General features: G+C 42.9%; 1 protein-coding gene across 18 annotated transcripts in view; it reads right to left on the bottom strand.

Moving 5' to 3' along the window:
* PTPRK (protein tyrosine phosphatase receptor type K) overlaps positions 1–18,581 on the bottom strand; it is a 450,255-nt gene that overhangs the window by 260,886 nt on the left and 170,788 nt on the right. For all 18 annotated transcript variants that reach the window (XM_075339909.1, XM_075339911.1, XM_075339913.1 and 15 more), the window contains exon 5: positions 12,069–12,184. In XM_075339909.1, coding sequence (XP_075196024.1) covers positions 12,069–12,184 — 116 coding nt within the window. The remainder of the gene's footprint in view (positions 1–12,068; positions 12,185–18,581) is intronic.

Raw genomic sequence — 18,581 nt, 5'->3', positions numbered from 1 at the left:
GAATGGTATAGTAAGGCAACCTTTTTATAACATAGAAAATGAAGATTAAAAGTCACATTTATCTTCACTCAGAGTTTTCAAGATTGAATCTTAATGGTATATACAGGTCAAGATATAGGTGGACTTATAAGCAGGGCCATTACATTTCACATAGATATTTAGGGCTTGTTGTCTTCAGCTGCTAGCAAAAACTTAACATATGGGTATACATACCAACATACATACACACATACACACACACTTTAGTTAAAAGGCATCTGTCACCAGGTTTGTGCTGCCCCATCATGCAGCATGATGTAGGGACAGAGCCCATGATCTTAGTGATGTGTCACTTACTGGGCTGTTTGCTGTAGTTTTGATAAAACCAATGTTTTCTCTGTGGTAGAGCTACAAGGTCCCTAAATGCAGAGCTCTGTATAACCCAGCCCCCACCTCTGATTCATGATAGCTTTCTATATACTCTGTGCATAGGCAGAAAACTGCCAATCAGTGCTGGTGGCAGCATTATACAGAGCTCATAAATATGAAGGGCTACATGGCAGCACGTTTAGGCTACTTTCACACATCCGGTTTGAGCAGTGCGGCTCAATCCGGCTGTGAAACCTATGCAACGGATGCGGCGAAAACACCATAAGTTGCATAAGTTTTTACATGTAGCCCGTCCGTTTTTTTCCGATTGCGGCACGCTACTGAGCATGCGCAGTGGAAGAAACCGCATGGGCGGCCGGATACGTTTTTTTCCGCATCGCGCCGCATCCGGCGTCCATAGGGATGCATTGAAAAATGCGCCGCAGCGGCCGGACGCGGCGCGATGCGTTTTTTTTTTGCCGGAGCAAAAAACGTTGCAGGCAACGTTCCATCCGGCCACGGCATCGGCTAAATCTGCCGCATGCGGCATAAACCGGACCGAACGCAAGCCCATGCGGCACCATACGGCACTAATGTAAGTCTATGCAAAAAAACCCGCAACCGGCGGCGAAAAAAATGGTTGCGTTTTTTCTGCAGAACGCCGTATTGTGCCGCAGAGCAAAAACCGGATGTGTGAAAGTAGCCTTAGTAGTCCTCTAGTGATAAAATCACTTTATATGAGCAGGATATTATCAAAACTTCAGCAGGAAGCCCAGCAAGTGACACATTGCTGGAACCAGACAAATTACACTACAGGGCATGAGAATAGGGACAGTTAATGAACATATTAGACATGATATGTATGCCAAAAGAAAAAAAGTGGCTTTTATTAGAATGAGAATATCTTACTAGTGTATAAATTTGCCTTGGACACTCTACCAATATATTTTCAAAGCGTTTCTTACGCTTTCTTAGAATATATAAACTTCACTTTACAACTATATGCTCAATAGGTCAAAGTATACTAGAATTTATTGAAACCATTTAAAATTCACAGTTTTTAACCCTTTATTGACATATGTACATTTATGTCATACAGTTAGGTCCAGAAATATTTGGACAGTGACCCAAGTTTTGTTATTTTAGCTGTTTACAAAAACATGTTCAGAAATACAATTATATATATAATATGGGCTGAAAGTGCACACTCCCAGCTGCAATATGAGAGTTTTCACATCCAAATCGGAGAAAGGGTTTAGGAATCATAGCTCTGTAATGCATAGCCTCCTCTTTTTCAAGGGACCAAAAGTAATTGGACAAGGGACTTTAAGGGCTGCAATTAACTCTGAAGGCGTCTCCCTCATTAACCTGTAATCAATGAAGTAGTTAAAAGGTCTGGGGTTGATTACAGGTGTGTGGTTTTGCATTTGGAAGCTGTTGCTGTGACCAGACAACATGCGGTCTAAGGAACTCTCAACTGAGGTGAAGCAGAACATCCTGAGGCTTAAAAAAAAGAAAAAATCCATCAGAGAGATAGCAGACATGCTTGGAGTAGCAAAATCAACAGTCGGGTACATTCTGAGAAAAAAGGAATTGACTGGTGAGCTTGGGAACTCAAAAAGGCCTGGGTGTCCACGGATGACAACAGTGGTGGATGATCGCCGCATACTTTCTTTGGTGAAGAAGAACCCGTTCACAACATCAACTGAAGTCCAGAACACTCTCAGTGAAGTAGGTGTATCTGTCTCTAAGTCAACAGTAAAGAGAAGACTCCATGAAAGTAAATACAACGGGTTCACATCTAGATGCAAACCATTCATCAATTCCAAAAATAGACAGGCCAGAGTTAAATTTGCTGCAAAACACCTCATGTAGCCAGCTCAGTTCTGGAAAAGTATTCTATGGACAGATGAGACAAAGATCAACCTGTACCAGAATGATGGGAAGAAAAAAGTTTGGAGAAGAAAGGGAATGGCACATGATCCAAGGCACACCACATCCTCTGTAAAACATGGTGGAGGCAACGTGATGGCATGGGCATGCATGGCTTTCAATGGCACTGGGTCACTTGTGTTTATTGATGACATAACAGCAGACAAGAGTAGCCGGATGAATTCTGAAGTGTACCGGGATATACTTTCAGCCCAGATTCAGCCAAATGCCGCAAAGTTGATCGGACGGCGCTTCATAGTACAGATGGACAATGACCCCAAGCATACAGCCAAAGCTACCCAGGAGTTCATGAGTGCAAAAAAGTGGAACATTCTGCAATGGCCAAGTCAATCACAAGATCTTAACCTAATTGAGCATGCATTTCACTTGCTCAAATCCAGACTTAAGACGGAAAGACCCACAAACAAGCAAGACCTGAAGGCTGCTGCTGAAAGGCCTGGCAAAGCATTAAGAAGGAGGAAACCCAGCGTTTGGTGATGTCCATGGGTTCCAGACTTAAGGCAGTGATTGCCTCGAAAGGATTCGCAACAAAATATTGAAAATAAAAATATTTTGTTTGGGTTTGGTTTATTTGTCCAATTACTTTTGACCTCCTAAAATGTGGAGTGTTTGTAAAGAAATGTGTACAATTCCCTCAATTTCTATCAGATATTTTTGTTCAAACCTTCAAATTAAACGTTACAATCTGCACTTGAATTCTGTTGTAGAGGTTTCATTTCAAATCCAATGTGGTGGCATGCAGAGCCCAACTTCCGAAAATTGTGTCACTGTCCAAATATTTCTGGACCTAACTGTATGTTGTGTCGCTGAATTTGATGTGGGCTCACATGTTGATCCCGAACCTTTTCCGGCAGATAATGGCTCAATTATTCAGCCATCATCCCCCTCTAACAGCAGCAGTGTTACCTTGTTAAATGCTGCTGTCAATCTAGGATAGTGGCAGTTAATGCATGTCGGAAGAAGGGTGCATCATTCCACCCGCCTGTGATGCGATTTGATTCCGGGGCGCCGATGGGTTTCCGTGACAGCCAGCGGTCTGCTGAAGCCCCCTATGTTTGTCATGATTGCTCTCCTGTGAAAGGCAGCGTCTAGCTGGCTTTCACAGAAGACCGTGATTTTAGCTAATGCAATGCTATATGTTGTACAATCAATTGGAGGATGGCAGGTTCAGGTCCCCTAAGAAGACTAACAAATACAGTAAAAAGCAAAAGTTTTTAAAAATATGAAAAAAATATATAAAGTAGGAGGGCATGGGGTGTAAGCCCGACACGCATATCACATAGTCGTCTTGTTTCTTCCAGAGGATATGAAGAACCTTAAGTGAAATGTGTGTCAGGTTTCCATTCCCTGCTCTCCTACGTCTATCAAATTGTTCTTAATCATTTGTTATGATCTGCCCATCAAAAAATCGTATCTACCCCAAATTAGTATCAGTAAAAAGACAGCTCATGCGCAAAACACAAGCCCCATATGCTGAAAATTGGAAACATTACATGTGTTTTTATCTTCCAAGGTTACTTGCTGACATTATATGTAGGTTTTCAGGAGCCCAGACAGATGCTGTATAGAGTAGGACCCAGCAATGGAAGTTGCCATGATGTGGCTGCTGGGCAGGTATTACAATGGCCATTCTAATATGTCAAACACCTTTAAATGTTTTTATGTTAGTATTTTATTAGTTTGATATTACAGTGTGCGACTGTTTTACTTTTAGTGATAGATAGATAGATAACTGCATAGTGAACACGGTAAATAAAAACAAACAAAAAAAAAATGAATAATGGCATTTTTTTGCAATTCAATACACTTGGATTTTTTCCCCACTTTTCAGTGCATCACATGATAAAATTAAAGGGAACCTGTCATCAGAAATTTTTCACTAAACATAAAAGATTCCCCCTCTGCAGCTCCTGGGCTGCATTCCAGCAATGTTCCTGTTGTTCTTGTGCCCCCTTTCTGACCAAAATAAAGACTTTATAAAGTGGAACCTTTTTGTATGCAGATACTGTAAATGGTACACGGGGGCGGGCTGCCTGGTGTCCGTTATTCTGCCTCCTGCCGCTTTAGGCCGTCCCCCATCGCTCATTTCCATAGCTGTGGACGCCACCCAGTGCTCCAGAAGTCCCCGCGCATGCCCAGTGCCTATCTCTCGTGGATGAGCACTGTGCCCAGTGTCACCGCCGGTGACGTGTGCGTAGGCTTTAAATTATTATAAATAAGAGGGGGGAAAGCGCGGTCACGCGATTATGGGTGGTTACTTGGTAATGAAAATCAAAGCGCAGCCCATAATCTAAAGCCTGCGCACACGTCACCAGCGGCGACACTGGGCACAGTGCTCATCCACGAGAGATAGGCACTGGGCATGCGCGGGGACCTCTGGAGCACTGGGCGGCGTCCACAGCTATGTAATTGAGCGATGGGGGACGGCCTAAAGCGTCAGGAGGCAGAATAACGGACACCAGGCAGCCCGCCCCCGTGTACCATTTACAGTATCTGCATACAAAAAGGTACCACTTTATAAAGTCTTTATTTTGGTCAGAAAGGGGGCACAAGAACAACAGGAACATTGCTAGAATGCAGCCCAGGAGCTGCAGAGGGGGAATCTTTTATGTTTAGTGCAAAATTTCTGCTGACAGGTTCCCTTTAATAGTGTCATTTAAAAGTACAACTTGTCCCGCAAGAAAAGAAAAAAAACAAGCCCTCACATGGCTAAGTGGATGGAGAAACAAAAAAAAAAGTTAGGGTTCTTGAAGGTAATGGAGGAAAACAAAAACAAAAAAGGAAAAATAGCCCATTAATGACGGGTTAATCAAAGACCTTATACAATAATTTTAGGACCCAAATTTACTTGCTGAATAGATAAAAGTGTAAAAAAAATAAAGTCTGATTGACACAAGAGGGGTACCATTGACTTTTAGCAAATGTAAGAGTGGTGCAGTAGTCTATGTAGAACATCTTCCATGGAGATTAAATGATTTTACATAAGAAATATAGAATAATGTTGTATATCAAGCATAATGAAAAGCTAACCTGTATATTGCATATATTATACATAATATGTCTGATACTTTTGTAATATGAATTAGGTAAAAGCATTACTTTCACTGGTAATCCCTCAGGTTACATATGTTAAAGTACTTTTGCAGTAAAATGGACATATTTGCACTCAATGGCGATATCACTTCCTACCAAACCAAGACGTTTGACAAGAATTTATTACAGCATAGAGTAGGAATTATTTACTGCATACAAGTATGTTGATAATCAAAGCAATATCTGTATGTTGTTGGCTAAGTAAGCCTGGCAGAATGACAGGAGCATGATCATTTGCTGTCATTGCGTAGGTGGAAATGATAAATAAGGAAGTGGTGAGACAGAATGCGGCACAGATGGATGGAAAGGATAGAGGAGGTTATTGTTAAGGCTAGAAACCTATTTCCCTGTAACTTGGAATGAGAAAAAAAAAAGTTCTGCAGCTGATTGGACCTATATGTAAAGAGAAAGCCTGGGAAAAACCTATAAAGTCAGTCAGACTAATGTCAATACATAGTGAATCTTCTGGGTGTCCAATCACTCTGCATTCCCACCACTATAAATGGACATTAGACCTTGTTCTATTCCCTTCCAGATTACTATGGGACCGCCCGCCATACACAGATTAATATTGGCCAAACCCGCCAATATTGAAAGGCACAGATGACATTCTAACATGTATGGGGGCCTCCAAAATCTCCCATGACAGATTGTGTCAAAGGAGATAACGGTCCGACACATCTGATTTCGGATTGAAAATACTTTTGTTTAAGAGATAAGCTGCCTCACCATAAGGCTGAGGCCACACGGGGTTATGTGCGAGTGCTCGCATGACACTCTGCTCATGATCGGAGCACAGCGGGAGCTGAGTGTCATGTGAAGGTCACTGCGACTGTGGTCCAATCGTGCGATCAGACAACAGCTGCGGAGGGGAGGGCCACAACTGCGGAGGGGCGGGAGGGATTTATCTCCCTATCTCCTCTGTAGCCGGCTGATGCGAGAATCGCACTGCTCTTGCGGTACACCGGTGTAACGTTAGAGCAATGCGATGTTTCTCTCGCCCCATATACTTGTATGGGTGCAAGTGGAACAGGATCGCATTGCTCCCGCAGCATGCTGTGACTGTTTTCTTGGTCCGATTAGGGCTCAGAAAACAATCACTCATGGGAGCAGCACCATAGAGTAATATTGATCCGAGTGGAATGTGATTTCTTTATCGCATTCCACTTACACCATTTTTCTCACCGTGTGTCCTAGGCCTAATAGTCTTAATCAGGTTTCTGTGCTGAAAATCTGGCAATTTTCACAATGGCCACTGGAGTTTTTTTTTACTCTAAAGGCCCCCATACACATGCTAATGTTGGCTGAATCCACTCATATCGATGGCTAATAAGAGACACATCCCTGAAATCTGTGTCTTAGCCCCTACATCAAACTTTACTCTATATTACATAGCAAAAATCTGCTCACAGATTCACTTTAAGTGTCAATCATGTGGTAGTTTGTTTGTTCTGGTGTTCTGCTTTACCGTAAGAGCAAAACACCGAAATTGACTCCATCGTTTGTCATATAACAGACCCCAGCAGCTCCTAAAAATGCTCTGACTATAATTGGATCTGTCAGTTTTGCACCATGGTATCCCATATGCGACATATGATATTTTGTCACGATTATTAGTAGATCTGCAATGAAGCCTCCGATGCAAATGTGAACACAGCCTTACTTGATAAATTGTTTTAAATAACCTGCAGGATCACTAATTTTTTTAGATATATTTATGCAGATTTTGGGTATATTCAACTCCCACTACTAAGTCTCCCTAATACACCCAAGTTCATTTGTTACTCAATGCATGGTTTATGTAAGTACACTATATTATATTCATCTAAAGAAGATGTGAGTGTAGTTGAAAGAAGATGAAAAAATATCCAACTATCCTTCAGACTGATTATACAGTGCACTTATAGCAGTGCATCAAGAGAGCAGCTGGCCCCGCAATCTCAAAAGGAAGCCCACAAATCTGACAAGACCTGACGCGAGTACCGTCATCTACATAGCATTCAGGAGGTCTAAATTACCCCCCAAATCCGCATAATAAGAGCTCCAGTGACATAATAGGGTCAAATTGGTTTAGACATTGTCAACATTTAAAAAGGCACAACATTGTGCTTTTTGATTCCCAGTAATAAAATTAAGGTTTAGATCATCCCCAAGGCCCTTTCATTTCTAGGTTTTCATGTCTGTCAACACTTTAACACTTTCTTAAAGCACCATGTCAAAAAGGGAGAGTAAAAAAAAATCCCAACTGAAGGTTGTAATCAGAATTCTGGCATTAGCAAAAACAGGCCCAGTCACACACAATAACTTACCAGCGATCCCGACAACAATACCACCTGATGAGGATCGTTGTTAAGTCGCTGGGAGGTCGCTGGTGAGATGTCACACAGTCAGACCTTACCAACGACGCAGTAATGATGAGTGACCTGTATAACGATCTCGGCGGCGGTGGGACCCTGTTAGGAGGTCGTTGGTAGGCGTCAAACACAGCGATGTGTCCTGCCCAGCAGGACATCGTCTTTGAAGAAAATGGTCCGGACCTTTCGGCAACGACCAGCGATTTCACAGCAAGGGCCTGATCTCTGGTAGGTGTCACACATAACGAGATTGCTGGCGAGATCCTTGCTATGTCACAGAAACTGTGACTCAGCAACAATCTCGTTAGCAATCTCGTTGTGTGTGACGAGGCCTTTAATTCACTCAGTTCATTCCGATAAGCCCGTCTGGGCTTCAGATGATTGCCTATTGTACTGCCCAGTCAGATTGAGAGCATTAGATTTCCCAGACACCCTTTACTCACTTGTTTAGGTTGGTTTGCTCACTTGTTCCTTAAAAATCAAGTGGGAACTTTATCCATTAACAGCTTTGTCGATATCCATTAATGTGTAAATTTAGGTCAACCACCCAATTATGTTATCATGAGTCACTTCCACCAGGTCGTCAGGACAGAGCACGTCTGTTACAAGTAAATACATCTAATGACATAGCCAGTAGGATGACACAACAGGTATTACCACACCTGATAAATGGTAGAGCTGAAAACGAGAACTACTTTTGCAGTTTGTAAGCTTCTGGGGCTTGCGTCCATTTCAAAGAACGCCTAGAAGTTTCAATTCACAGTTTTGATTTTGCTGAAATGGAATGTGATCCCGGCCCCATTGTGCTCATTGCTGTAGTGTGCACTGCATCCACCCACTTTAATTGTGAGAGCCTGATGCAATTCACAGCTGCCAAATGGAATGAATTCCAGTCTGCTCCTTCAACAGCCAGAGAGCTCTCATGTACAGAGCAATCACATATCAAATCATCCACTAGAGATCTCTCTGCAGCGAGACGGAAACATAGCAGATTGTTTCTGCATGGCTAGCAGATATGATATGATTCCGGTGTATTAAAGAGAACCGATCACAAGAAAGGGATGGACAGCTGAATGAGCCAATACAGCCACAGCTTTACCCCAATAATATACTACCATACACCATCTACCCCACGAATAGAACAGAGAACAAGACAGACTCACAAGTCTTCTGAGAGAAAAATTCTGACACTGCAACAAAACAGGTACACCTGTGATAAAATGCAAGATATTGACACAACCACCAGGGTCTAGAGTTCGAATTCCACCAGGAACAGCAGCTGCATGGAGTTTGTATGTGGTCGGCATGTTTGGATAAGTTTCCTCCCATGCTACAAAGACATATTGATAGGGAATTTAGTTTGTGAGCTTCAATGAGGACAGCATAAAGTGCTGAAAAAATATGTTAACTGGAAAGGTACGACGTTTGCAATGTTCCAGACCCCCGAACAGTATATCCTCAGATTTTGGAGCTTTGGGTTTCTTCTATGTCCATAGAGGGCCTAATGATCTTAATTAGTTTGTCCGTGTCTTCAACTGGAAAACACGGTCGTCCTGCTTCACCTTTGTCTGAAGACCATGACAAGGAGGATGACACATTCTCCCTTCAGGTTTGCCTAGCTCAGCGTTTCTCAACTCCAGTCCTCAAGACCCACCAACAGATCATGTTTTCAGGTTTTCCTAAATCAGGTTTTCAGGCTTTCATTAATATTGCACAGGTGATGGAATTATTCCTTGTCTAATAGAGGAAAACCTGAAAACATGATCTGTTGATAGGTCTTGAGGACTGGAGTTGAGAAACACTGGCCTAGCTCATCTGAATAAAAAAAAAGGCTTTGGCTTTACTTTATTTATCCCCTTTAATTTCTTTAGGGTGGATTATTAGGGTTTTAAGAGAATTTTACTTCTATCTTAATTTTCAGTGATTCCTCACAAATGGTCTTTTTTATGCACAACTAAATCTCCTTTCCCCTGCATATGGCAGCTTTGCTTTACATAATGCACACTCCCTGTGCTTAGTCTTTGCGACACACTGCCTATGTCTGTTCTATAAGATAAAATATGTGCATATTCACGGAGGTCACTAACCCCACAGGAGCTTTCAAGTTCCAGATTAGGAGAAGGAATCACTTCAGAATGATACCCTCTAGGGGCTGTAAGCTTGTTCATATTGAATTCCAGGCACTACTACACTAACAGCCATCACACTGCTGTCATATTGTGGCAGCACAGACTTTCTTAAATTGCCCTTCAGCTTATGGGGTGCGCCTGATGTAATTGGGTGCACAACGTCATCAGGGTGCACACCATGAGTGCACTAACCCTGGATCATCCAGTGGACGTCTGTCTTACACTACTACTACTACTGGGTGATAGGAAAATATTGCTGCAGGATGAGCTTATACTGCATAACACCAAGAATAGAGATGGGCAATTTGAGTGGGCTGCTTTAGTCTGATGTACTTCCCTTTACTTTAATGCCCAGCATATGTACTGCACTTACTAGGAACCATAATATGCAATGTGCTGTAACATCATGGGGCCCAGTAAGCTAAAATGCCAGGAGGTATAAGTGAAGACCAGCTGCCATGCAGGACCAGACTGGAAACCAGAGCAGGGGAGCATGAATCTAATTGCTTATCTCCTGCTCTTTCCTGTTACACCTCGTGGCTCCCCTGTTACAAGGAATGACGTGGTCTCCCATTCCTTGCCTGCCACGAGCCCTCCTGCTCAGCAGCGCCGAAGGTCTGGGAGGTTACGCAATATGCAGGGAATGGCTGCTCAGGGAGGCAGCGGGAGTGTTGCACCTCGTGGCTCGCCTGTTGCAAGGAATGACGTGGTCTCCCATTCCTTGCCTGCCACGAGCCCTCCTGCTCAGCAGCCCCGAAGGTCTAGGAGACTGCGCAATGTGCAGAGGATAGCTGCTCAGGGAAGCAGCAAGAGTTTCGTTATCCCTGCACATTGTGAAACCCTGGATCCCGCCTCTATGTCCCAGGGGCGGGAAGATACGCATCTGCACCACGTGGCATGTTTTGATTCGCACACTGATGTCACACGGCTTGATGACGCGCCGCAAGCCGATTGCTTGGACATCAGTGAGGCCGATGACGTGGTGAAACCTGACTGGCCGGGCTGGGACGTTGTGGACCCTGATTGGGCCAAGTCCGTCGGCTCCACCTCGCGCCCGCCTTTGGGTGGAGCTGTGCCTCCTTAAAAAGCTCCACTTGCCAATATGGCGGCGCGCGACCGTTCTCTATTGTTGTATGCCTGGCAGCATGCTGCTAGACCACTGTTCAGGCATTTTTCTCTACTTGTGGGCTCTGCCTTTACTGCTCAGGCAGTGTCTTGTTTGCAGGTCGTGTCCCTGCCCTCGGTGAGCTCCTCGGGACGCCTCCGGACTCACCTTGTTGTTTAAGCACACGTGCGTGGGCACCGCTGTGCTTCCCTCGTGCCACATTTCCGTGACTTCCGCTTGGGCACACGTGCGTGGGCACCACTGTGCTTCCTCGTGCAACAAGTACACTGAGCTGTGAGCACCGTTCCATACAACCCTCACGGATTAGGGCGAGCCGGTGTACGCAGATCGTCCGTGACGTAGCAGACGATCGTCAGCAGCAACCCGCTCACTCTCAAACAACCATAGCAGCGGTCCCCTACACCGCACAGTGGACCTTGATCGGCGGAAGCTGTCTCTATACCATCTTGGCACACTTCCCCGGTTCCCCCTCGTAACACTTTCCTGTATGCCATTGATAACCTGTTTAACAAACCATCAAAACATGCATTAGGCTAAAAAGTGGAGTTCAATCCTAACAAATATTGGAAGCAAGATCTCGCTATGCACGTGAGTTTCAAAAGGACACGTTTTTTTTTTTTTCTTTAAGTCCTTCCAAAAATGTATATCTGTGCCATGGAAGTAAAAGTTGTAAAAGAAGATGCCTTAAAAACAACTAGTCTTGCTAAAAACTCCTACGTTCGGAGAGCACTGCCTGTTCTAGCTGTAGAACTCAGGTAAATATATGGCTCTCTTTTTCGCTGTACAGACTTCTGACGTACTTTGGTAATCAGTAACTGTCATGCAGGATACTTTTATCTACATTGACATATTCTTCATGTTTCAGTTGCATGACAATTTCAGGAGGATTGTAGATATATGCCACCCAACGTACTCCTATGGACTAAAACAGACGCATTGCCATCACTGCTGTTACACAAGTAGGTTTCGGAGTTTTAAACTTAACATAGACATCCTAAATAAATGTCATTTTTTTAATTCATATGAACAGTGTACATTGAAAGTGAAAAAAACGTTGTCGTTTACCTGAAGCCAGAGCTTGTTGTTGACGGCGTCCCTTCCTGTGGCTATACACTGAAATGTAGCATTCTGGCCAGCATTCACCTCAACATCTCCCAGTCTCAAGAAGTGAGGGGATTTATCTGTGAGCAAAAGAACATGAGTCAGTAGTGAACATTCCCTTCACTTATGTCCAATCTCAACATCAATAAGTCTAGTTTATTTGTAGGAAGACACTCTTCTACATTACATATGGCAAGTTATATTAAAATGTGCATAGGGACATTATAATCCAAAATCTCAGTTTAGTTTTTTTGTATTCCAAGCAGGGCTGTGGAGTCGGTAAACCAAACCTTCGACTCAGACTCCTCAATTTCTCTTGCACCGACTCCGACTCCTACATATATTGCTTATAGTTAGGTGAAAAATGTATTGTAATACATGAACATGTGTATGTGAACATCAGACATTTAATAATTTTTCTGATACAATAATCAAGATATTTGGATAGAACATAAAATATATTTATTGGAATGCAACTTTAGAACACAAAAAACTGTAATAAATTGTAAATATGTAATACACTATGTAATATACAGTAGATTACATATATATCTTGTGTGTATGTATATATATATATATATATATATATATATAAAATTACATATTGCATTACATATTTACAATTTATTAGTTTGTGTTCTAAAGTTGTATTCCAATAAATGTATTTTATGTTCTATCTAAATATCTTGATTATGGTATCATAAAAATGATTCAATGTCTGATGTTCACATTGTACTACAATACATTTTTCACTTAAATATAAGCATTATACTAAATATTATTTAGTAAAATATTCAGCACATTCTGCATTGCACTACTGTCCCCAATTTATTATATATTTTAGGAGTCGGAGCATTTTCTACAGACTCCGACTCCACAGCCCTGATTCCAAGCCATGTCTTCTGCTAAGTTTTGGGTTACATGGAGCCTGCGCAGAAGGCTGGATTCACAAGCCACGGATCCACTTGTGGCCAAAATCATTGGCCACCTGAAGGAACGAACAATTACACTAGTTTGAAGGTAATACCTTGGTGTTACCGCAATCTCACGTAGTTATTTGTGGCCGCACCATACCGTGTTTCCCCGAAAATAAGACGTCCCCCGAAAATAAGACATAGCAGGAGTTTTCAGGGATGCTTTAATATAAGACATCCCCTGAAAATAAGACATAGCTGCGGTCAATAATGAAGTGTCATGCAGTGGTGAAAGAGTTAAAGACACTGCAGGACACTTCATTATAGGCAGCGGACACCCCCAGAAGAGAGAAGACCGAAGAAAGAAGACCCCCGATCATACTCACCAGACGGCGACCGGGAGCAGGTGAGCGCATCAAGGTCCTGCAGCGGCGGAACACACACACACACACACACACACTCACACACACACTCACTCTCACACACACACTCACTCTCACACACACCTCACACACACATCAGATCGCATCCACACACTCACAACATCCAGTGATATCGCTTACTTCTCGGCGGCGATACTGTGCGTGCAGTGACCTTCCAGGACCTGTCGGAGGATCACATGGCCGAAAGCATGTGGTATCTCCGGATGTTGTGATTGTGTGAGCGTGTATGTGCGATATCGTCAGTGTGTGTGTGAGTGTATGCGATCGGATGTGTGTGTGAGTGTATGCAATCGGATGTGTGTGTGAGTGTATGCAATCGGATGTGTGTGTGAGTGTATGCGATCGGATGTGTGTGTGAGTGTATGCGATCGGATGTGTGTGTGAGTGTATGCGATCGGATGTGTGTGTGAGTGTATGCGATCGGATGTGTGTGTGAGTGTATGCGATCGGATGTGTGTGTGAGTGTATGCGATCGGATGTGTGTGTGAGTGTATGCGATCGGATGTGTGTGTGTATGCTGTCTGATGTGTGAGTGTGTGTGTGAGTGTATGCGATCGGATCTGTGAGTGTCGGCAGAAGACAGGAGCACGGCGTGCAGCACAGCTGCTGGGACCGCCCACCGGTGGGCACAGGGAGAAGTGGGGTGTGTGTGTGTTTGTGTATGCGATCAGATGTGTGCGTGTATACTGTCTGATGTGTGACTGTGTGAACGTAAGCGATCGGATCTGTGAGTGTCAGCAGGAGGCAGAGGAGCACGGCGTGCAGCACAGCTGCTGGGATCGTAGGGTGGGTGGGAAGAAGTGGGGTGGGTGTGTGTTTGTGTGTGAGTGTGATCTGACGTGTGTGTGTGTGTGTGTGTGAGATCTGATGTCAGCCAGACGCAGGGGAGGCGTGCAGCGTACCTGATAGGAGATCACAGAAGGATCTGGGAGCCATACAGATGCCTGGGGCTGGTAAGTATAACGATCCTGGGATGGGGGGGGGAAGGGTCTGCTTTTTGTGGGGGGTAAACTTATCCTCAACCATGTCTCCTCGAGAATGAGACACCCCCTGAAAATAAGACATAGTGCTTTTTTCAGGGCAAAAAAAAATAGACAGTGTCTTATTTTCGGGGAAACAGGGTAGTAACTTGGCTCAGAGATAACATGTAGCTTCTTAATATAGTTTCTGATCTCAGAAAATTTTGAAACAATTTTAAGAATTTGTGCTCGAAAAATGTGTGAAATTAAGTTAATATTGCATTTGAGTAAGGTTAGGATCACATAACATTTTATGCCATACAATTGAGGCATATAGTTGGTACTCTTTACAGTGTAAAAAAAATGAAATAGTATACTACCATAGACATCATTGGCCACAAAGTGTGCATGCATCCTATTAAAATCATTTTCTTCCAGTAAGACAGAAACTTATGCATTAAATGTATGGAAAAATGAAATGTGAATGTAACCTTTTAAAAGAGATTTCTGGTCCAAGAAAAATCTGCAGTCACAACATGTAACTGCAGAGTGACAAATCATGAGTGTGAGACTTGGTTACCGCCATGAGAGTGAGCACTCATGTAACTACAAGTATGCAATTTGTACACTACCATGATACCCCTGTATTCCTCCGGGTGAGAGAGCATTCACGTGACTACAATTAAATGATTTGCACACTGTTATGAAATTCCTATGTTTCCGGTACGAGTGGGCATTCATGTGACCACATGTATGCAAATTTCACACGGTCATCACACCCAGGTATTTACCATACGAGTGGGTAATTCATGTGTAACTACATGTATGCGATTTGTATATTATGATAACCTTGTATTCCTCTGTGTAAGAAGGCATTCACGTGACCACATGTATGCGATTTGTATACTGTCATGATACCCCTCTAATCCCCCATATGAGAAGGCATTCACATGACCACATGTATGCGATCTGCACACGGTTATGAAAAACACTTATATTTCCCATAAGAGTGGGCATTTATGTGATCATATGTATGTGATTTGCAAACTGTCATGACACCCCCGTATTTCTAGTATGAGTGGGCATTCATGTGACTACATGTATGCAATTTACATACTTGTGATAACTTACAGACTAGTCTTATTCAGGTTCTCTCAAAAGAAGAGAATTAAGAGAAGCCAGACAAGACTAGTCGGCACATGATCAGATGAATGCAAATCGTATACATGCAGTCATGTGATCCCAAAAATGTACAGTTAACACAGGGTAAGACTAGACAATCCTTTAAGTAGGAACAGACAGTTATGTACCAATTATTGACGACTACAAAAGTGCTGAAAGTACAGGATGGTTGGAACCTGGCCATTTAGTTGAACTAAAACAGCAACTAAAATTTTTATTTATTTTTTTTTTTAAGCATGACGTGTGTAACAAATGAGATCTTATTGTCTCCTAGCAGAGAATGTAATTAAAAAGGTTCCATCAGTATACTGCCCTGTCCTAGTAATTGGTAGAGATCAATACAATTATCGCTAACTGAGTGCATATAATCACGAGTCGCACTGAGAAGTGCCATGTACAAATGGTACTTCAATAGTTGCCACTTCATGGTAAAACAAATAGGAAAAAAGAAAATTAAAGGTCTTAAATCTTTAAAGAGTAAAGGAATCGCCCAACAAACAGCATTTATCACCAAACCATAAAATAGATAAATTTATGATCACAAGCGGTCCAGCTGCTGAGAGCCTAGAAATCTCTAGCACGAGATCTCCCTCTGAGAATGAAGCAGTTCTCATGATCGGTGGGGATCCCATTGGTCGGATCCCCAGCAAACATACGTTTAGCACTTATTCTGTAGATAAACAATATTGCCTATGAGACAACCCTTGTCAAGTGATTGGCATCCTGTTTGCATTGATCTATTAAATGAAAACTAACATTCATAGGGACACTTGTTCCCAAAAAAAATCATTTCTTATAATGTATAAAAAGCAGAAAAAACAGTCAGTATCTGGTTTAGCATCTGCAATGCATGTTGTGCAGTGTAAATGCACCATAGTAAACCTTGTGTTGGTATAGGACGGCAGATTTTTTAAAAAATAAAATAAATTGGTCATAGTCAACTCTTAATAGGACTGTCAGCACAGAATGACTGATCAAACCAAATCCAGGTGCTCAGCGCATCATAGTGTGGCCAAATATTTAAGGGCATCTTCCAATCTACTTGATTTTCATCTATCTATGCCCTCCTCTGGCTTTATGAAGTCAGAACCATCAATCAAAAAAGAGGGGTGGGTGGAAATAGTTGGTAAACAAGCAGGTGGGAAGGTGCACGTAAATGTTTGGCCACGTCATGATGAATCAAAGTACAGGCGCTCGGTGCAACAATCAAAGAATCTCTGCTGAATTAATGTTCAAACCAAGTACCAGCACTCGGTGCACCATGCCGTGGCCAAACGTTGAAGAGCACCTTCCCACCTGCTTGTTTTCCCTCTATCTCCAGTCCCCCTGTACTTTGACTGACAGCTCTGGCTTCATATGCTATGTGCCCAAGGTATAATGTACCCATGGATTTTGCCGCGGAAAAACCTGCGGATTTATCTGGATTTTCTAGATAAATTCGCAGGTTCTAGCAAGCACAGACACTCCCCATGTTACCCTATGGGATTTGGGGAGTGCTGTATCAATGCTGCAGTATGTGCGGCTGAAGAATATGCTGCGGATGTCCCGCAGCCGCACGTAACTGCATGTCAATTATTCATGCGGAAATATCTGTGGAATTCCCGCTCCTCCACTATGGAGATACAGGGCGGGAATTCCGCAGGAATTCTGCAAAAAAATCAGCACTGTTTGAGTGGGTTTACCGCAACAACTCCGCAGATATACCGCAGCAATGGATAGCTGTGGATTCCGGGGAGCAGCTGCAGTAAACCTGCGGCCAAACCTGCGGAAAAGTCCTCGGGTACATTGTCCCGTGGGCACATAGCCATAGAGTCACAGAAGGGTGGAGACAGATGGAAACCAAATAGGTGGGAACTATTTGGCCACAGCATGATGCTCCGAGCGCCTGTACTTGGTTTGAACTGTGCTGACAGAGTCCCTTTAACATATTTAGAACGAGCTGGGTAAAATTCCCAAGAGCCATCTATATGAAGAGTGCATGTTGGATCTTCATTAAAAGGTGCCTAGTATTGTAGCCACAACTGAAACGAACTAATTAAGACCCAGCACAAATAAAGCATTTATTCTTTTAATTAAGGATTAGCACTCATTTACTAAGGTCTTCTTTCACAGACGAGATTAGTCAGTAATTAATGTAGAAAGCACATCATTTTCCGCACTGAGCAACAAACAATAGTGGTTTAAACCACTATTGTTTCTGAGTCATTCTCTTAGAGAAGTATCCAATGTAAAAACTACAAAACAGCTGCACAAGTGCTACTGGCGTATAATACTGACTGACACAGGATAATGAGCAGCTAAACCTTTAGAACTTACGTACATACAGTACAGACCAAACGTTTGGACACACCTTCTCATTTAAAGAGCTTTCTTTATTTTCAGGACTCTGAAAATTGTAGATTCATATTGAAGGCATCAAAACTATGAATTAACACATGTGGAATGAAATACTTAAAAAAGTGTGAAACAACTGAAAATATGTCTTATATTCTAGGTTCTTCAAAGTAGCCACCTTTTGCTTTAATTACTGCTTTGCACACTCTTGGCATTCTCTTCAAGAGCTTCAAGAGGTAGTCACCTGAAATGGTTTTTCAACAGTCTCGAAGGAGTTCCCAGAGATGCTTAGCACTTGTTGGCCCTTTTGCCTTCACTCTGCGAACCAGCTCACCCCAAACCATCTCGATTGGGTTCAGGTCTGGTGACTGTGGAGACCAGGTCATCTGGCGTAGCACCCCATCACTCTCCTTCTTAGTCAAATAGCCCTTGCACAGCCTGGAGGTGTGTTTGGGGTCATTGTCCTGTTGAAAAATAAATGATGGCCCAACTAAACGCAAACCGGATGGAATAGCACGCCGCTACAAGATGCTGTGGTAGGCATGCTGGTTCAGTATGCCTTCAATTTTGAATAAATCCCCAACAGTATCACCAGCAAAGCACCCCCACACCATCACACCTCCTCCTCCATGCTTCACAGTGGGA

Source organism: Anomaloglossus baeobatrachus, chromosome 3 (genome assembly GCF_048569485.1).
Source record: "Anomaloglossus baeobatrachus isolate aAnoBae1 chromosome 3, aAnoBae1.hap1, whole genome shotgun sequence".
NCBI lineage: Eukaryota > Metazoa > Chordata > Amphibia > Anura > Aromobatidae > Anomaloglossus > Anomaloglossus baeobatrachus.
Note: the sequence above shows the minus strand (reverse complement) of the source record. Positions and strands in the feature narration are given on the sequence as shown.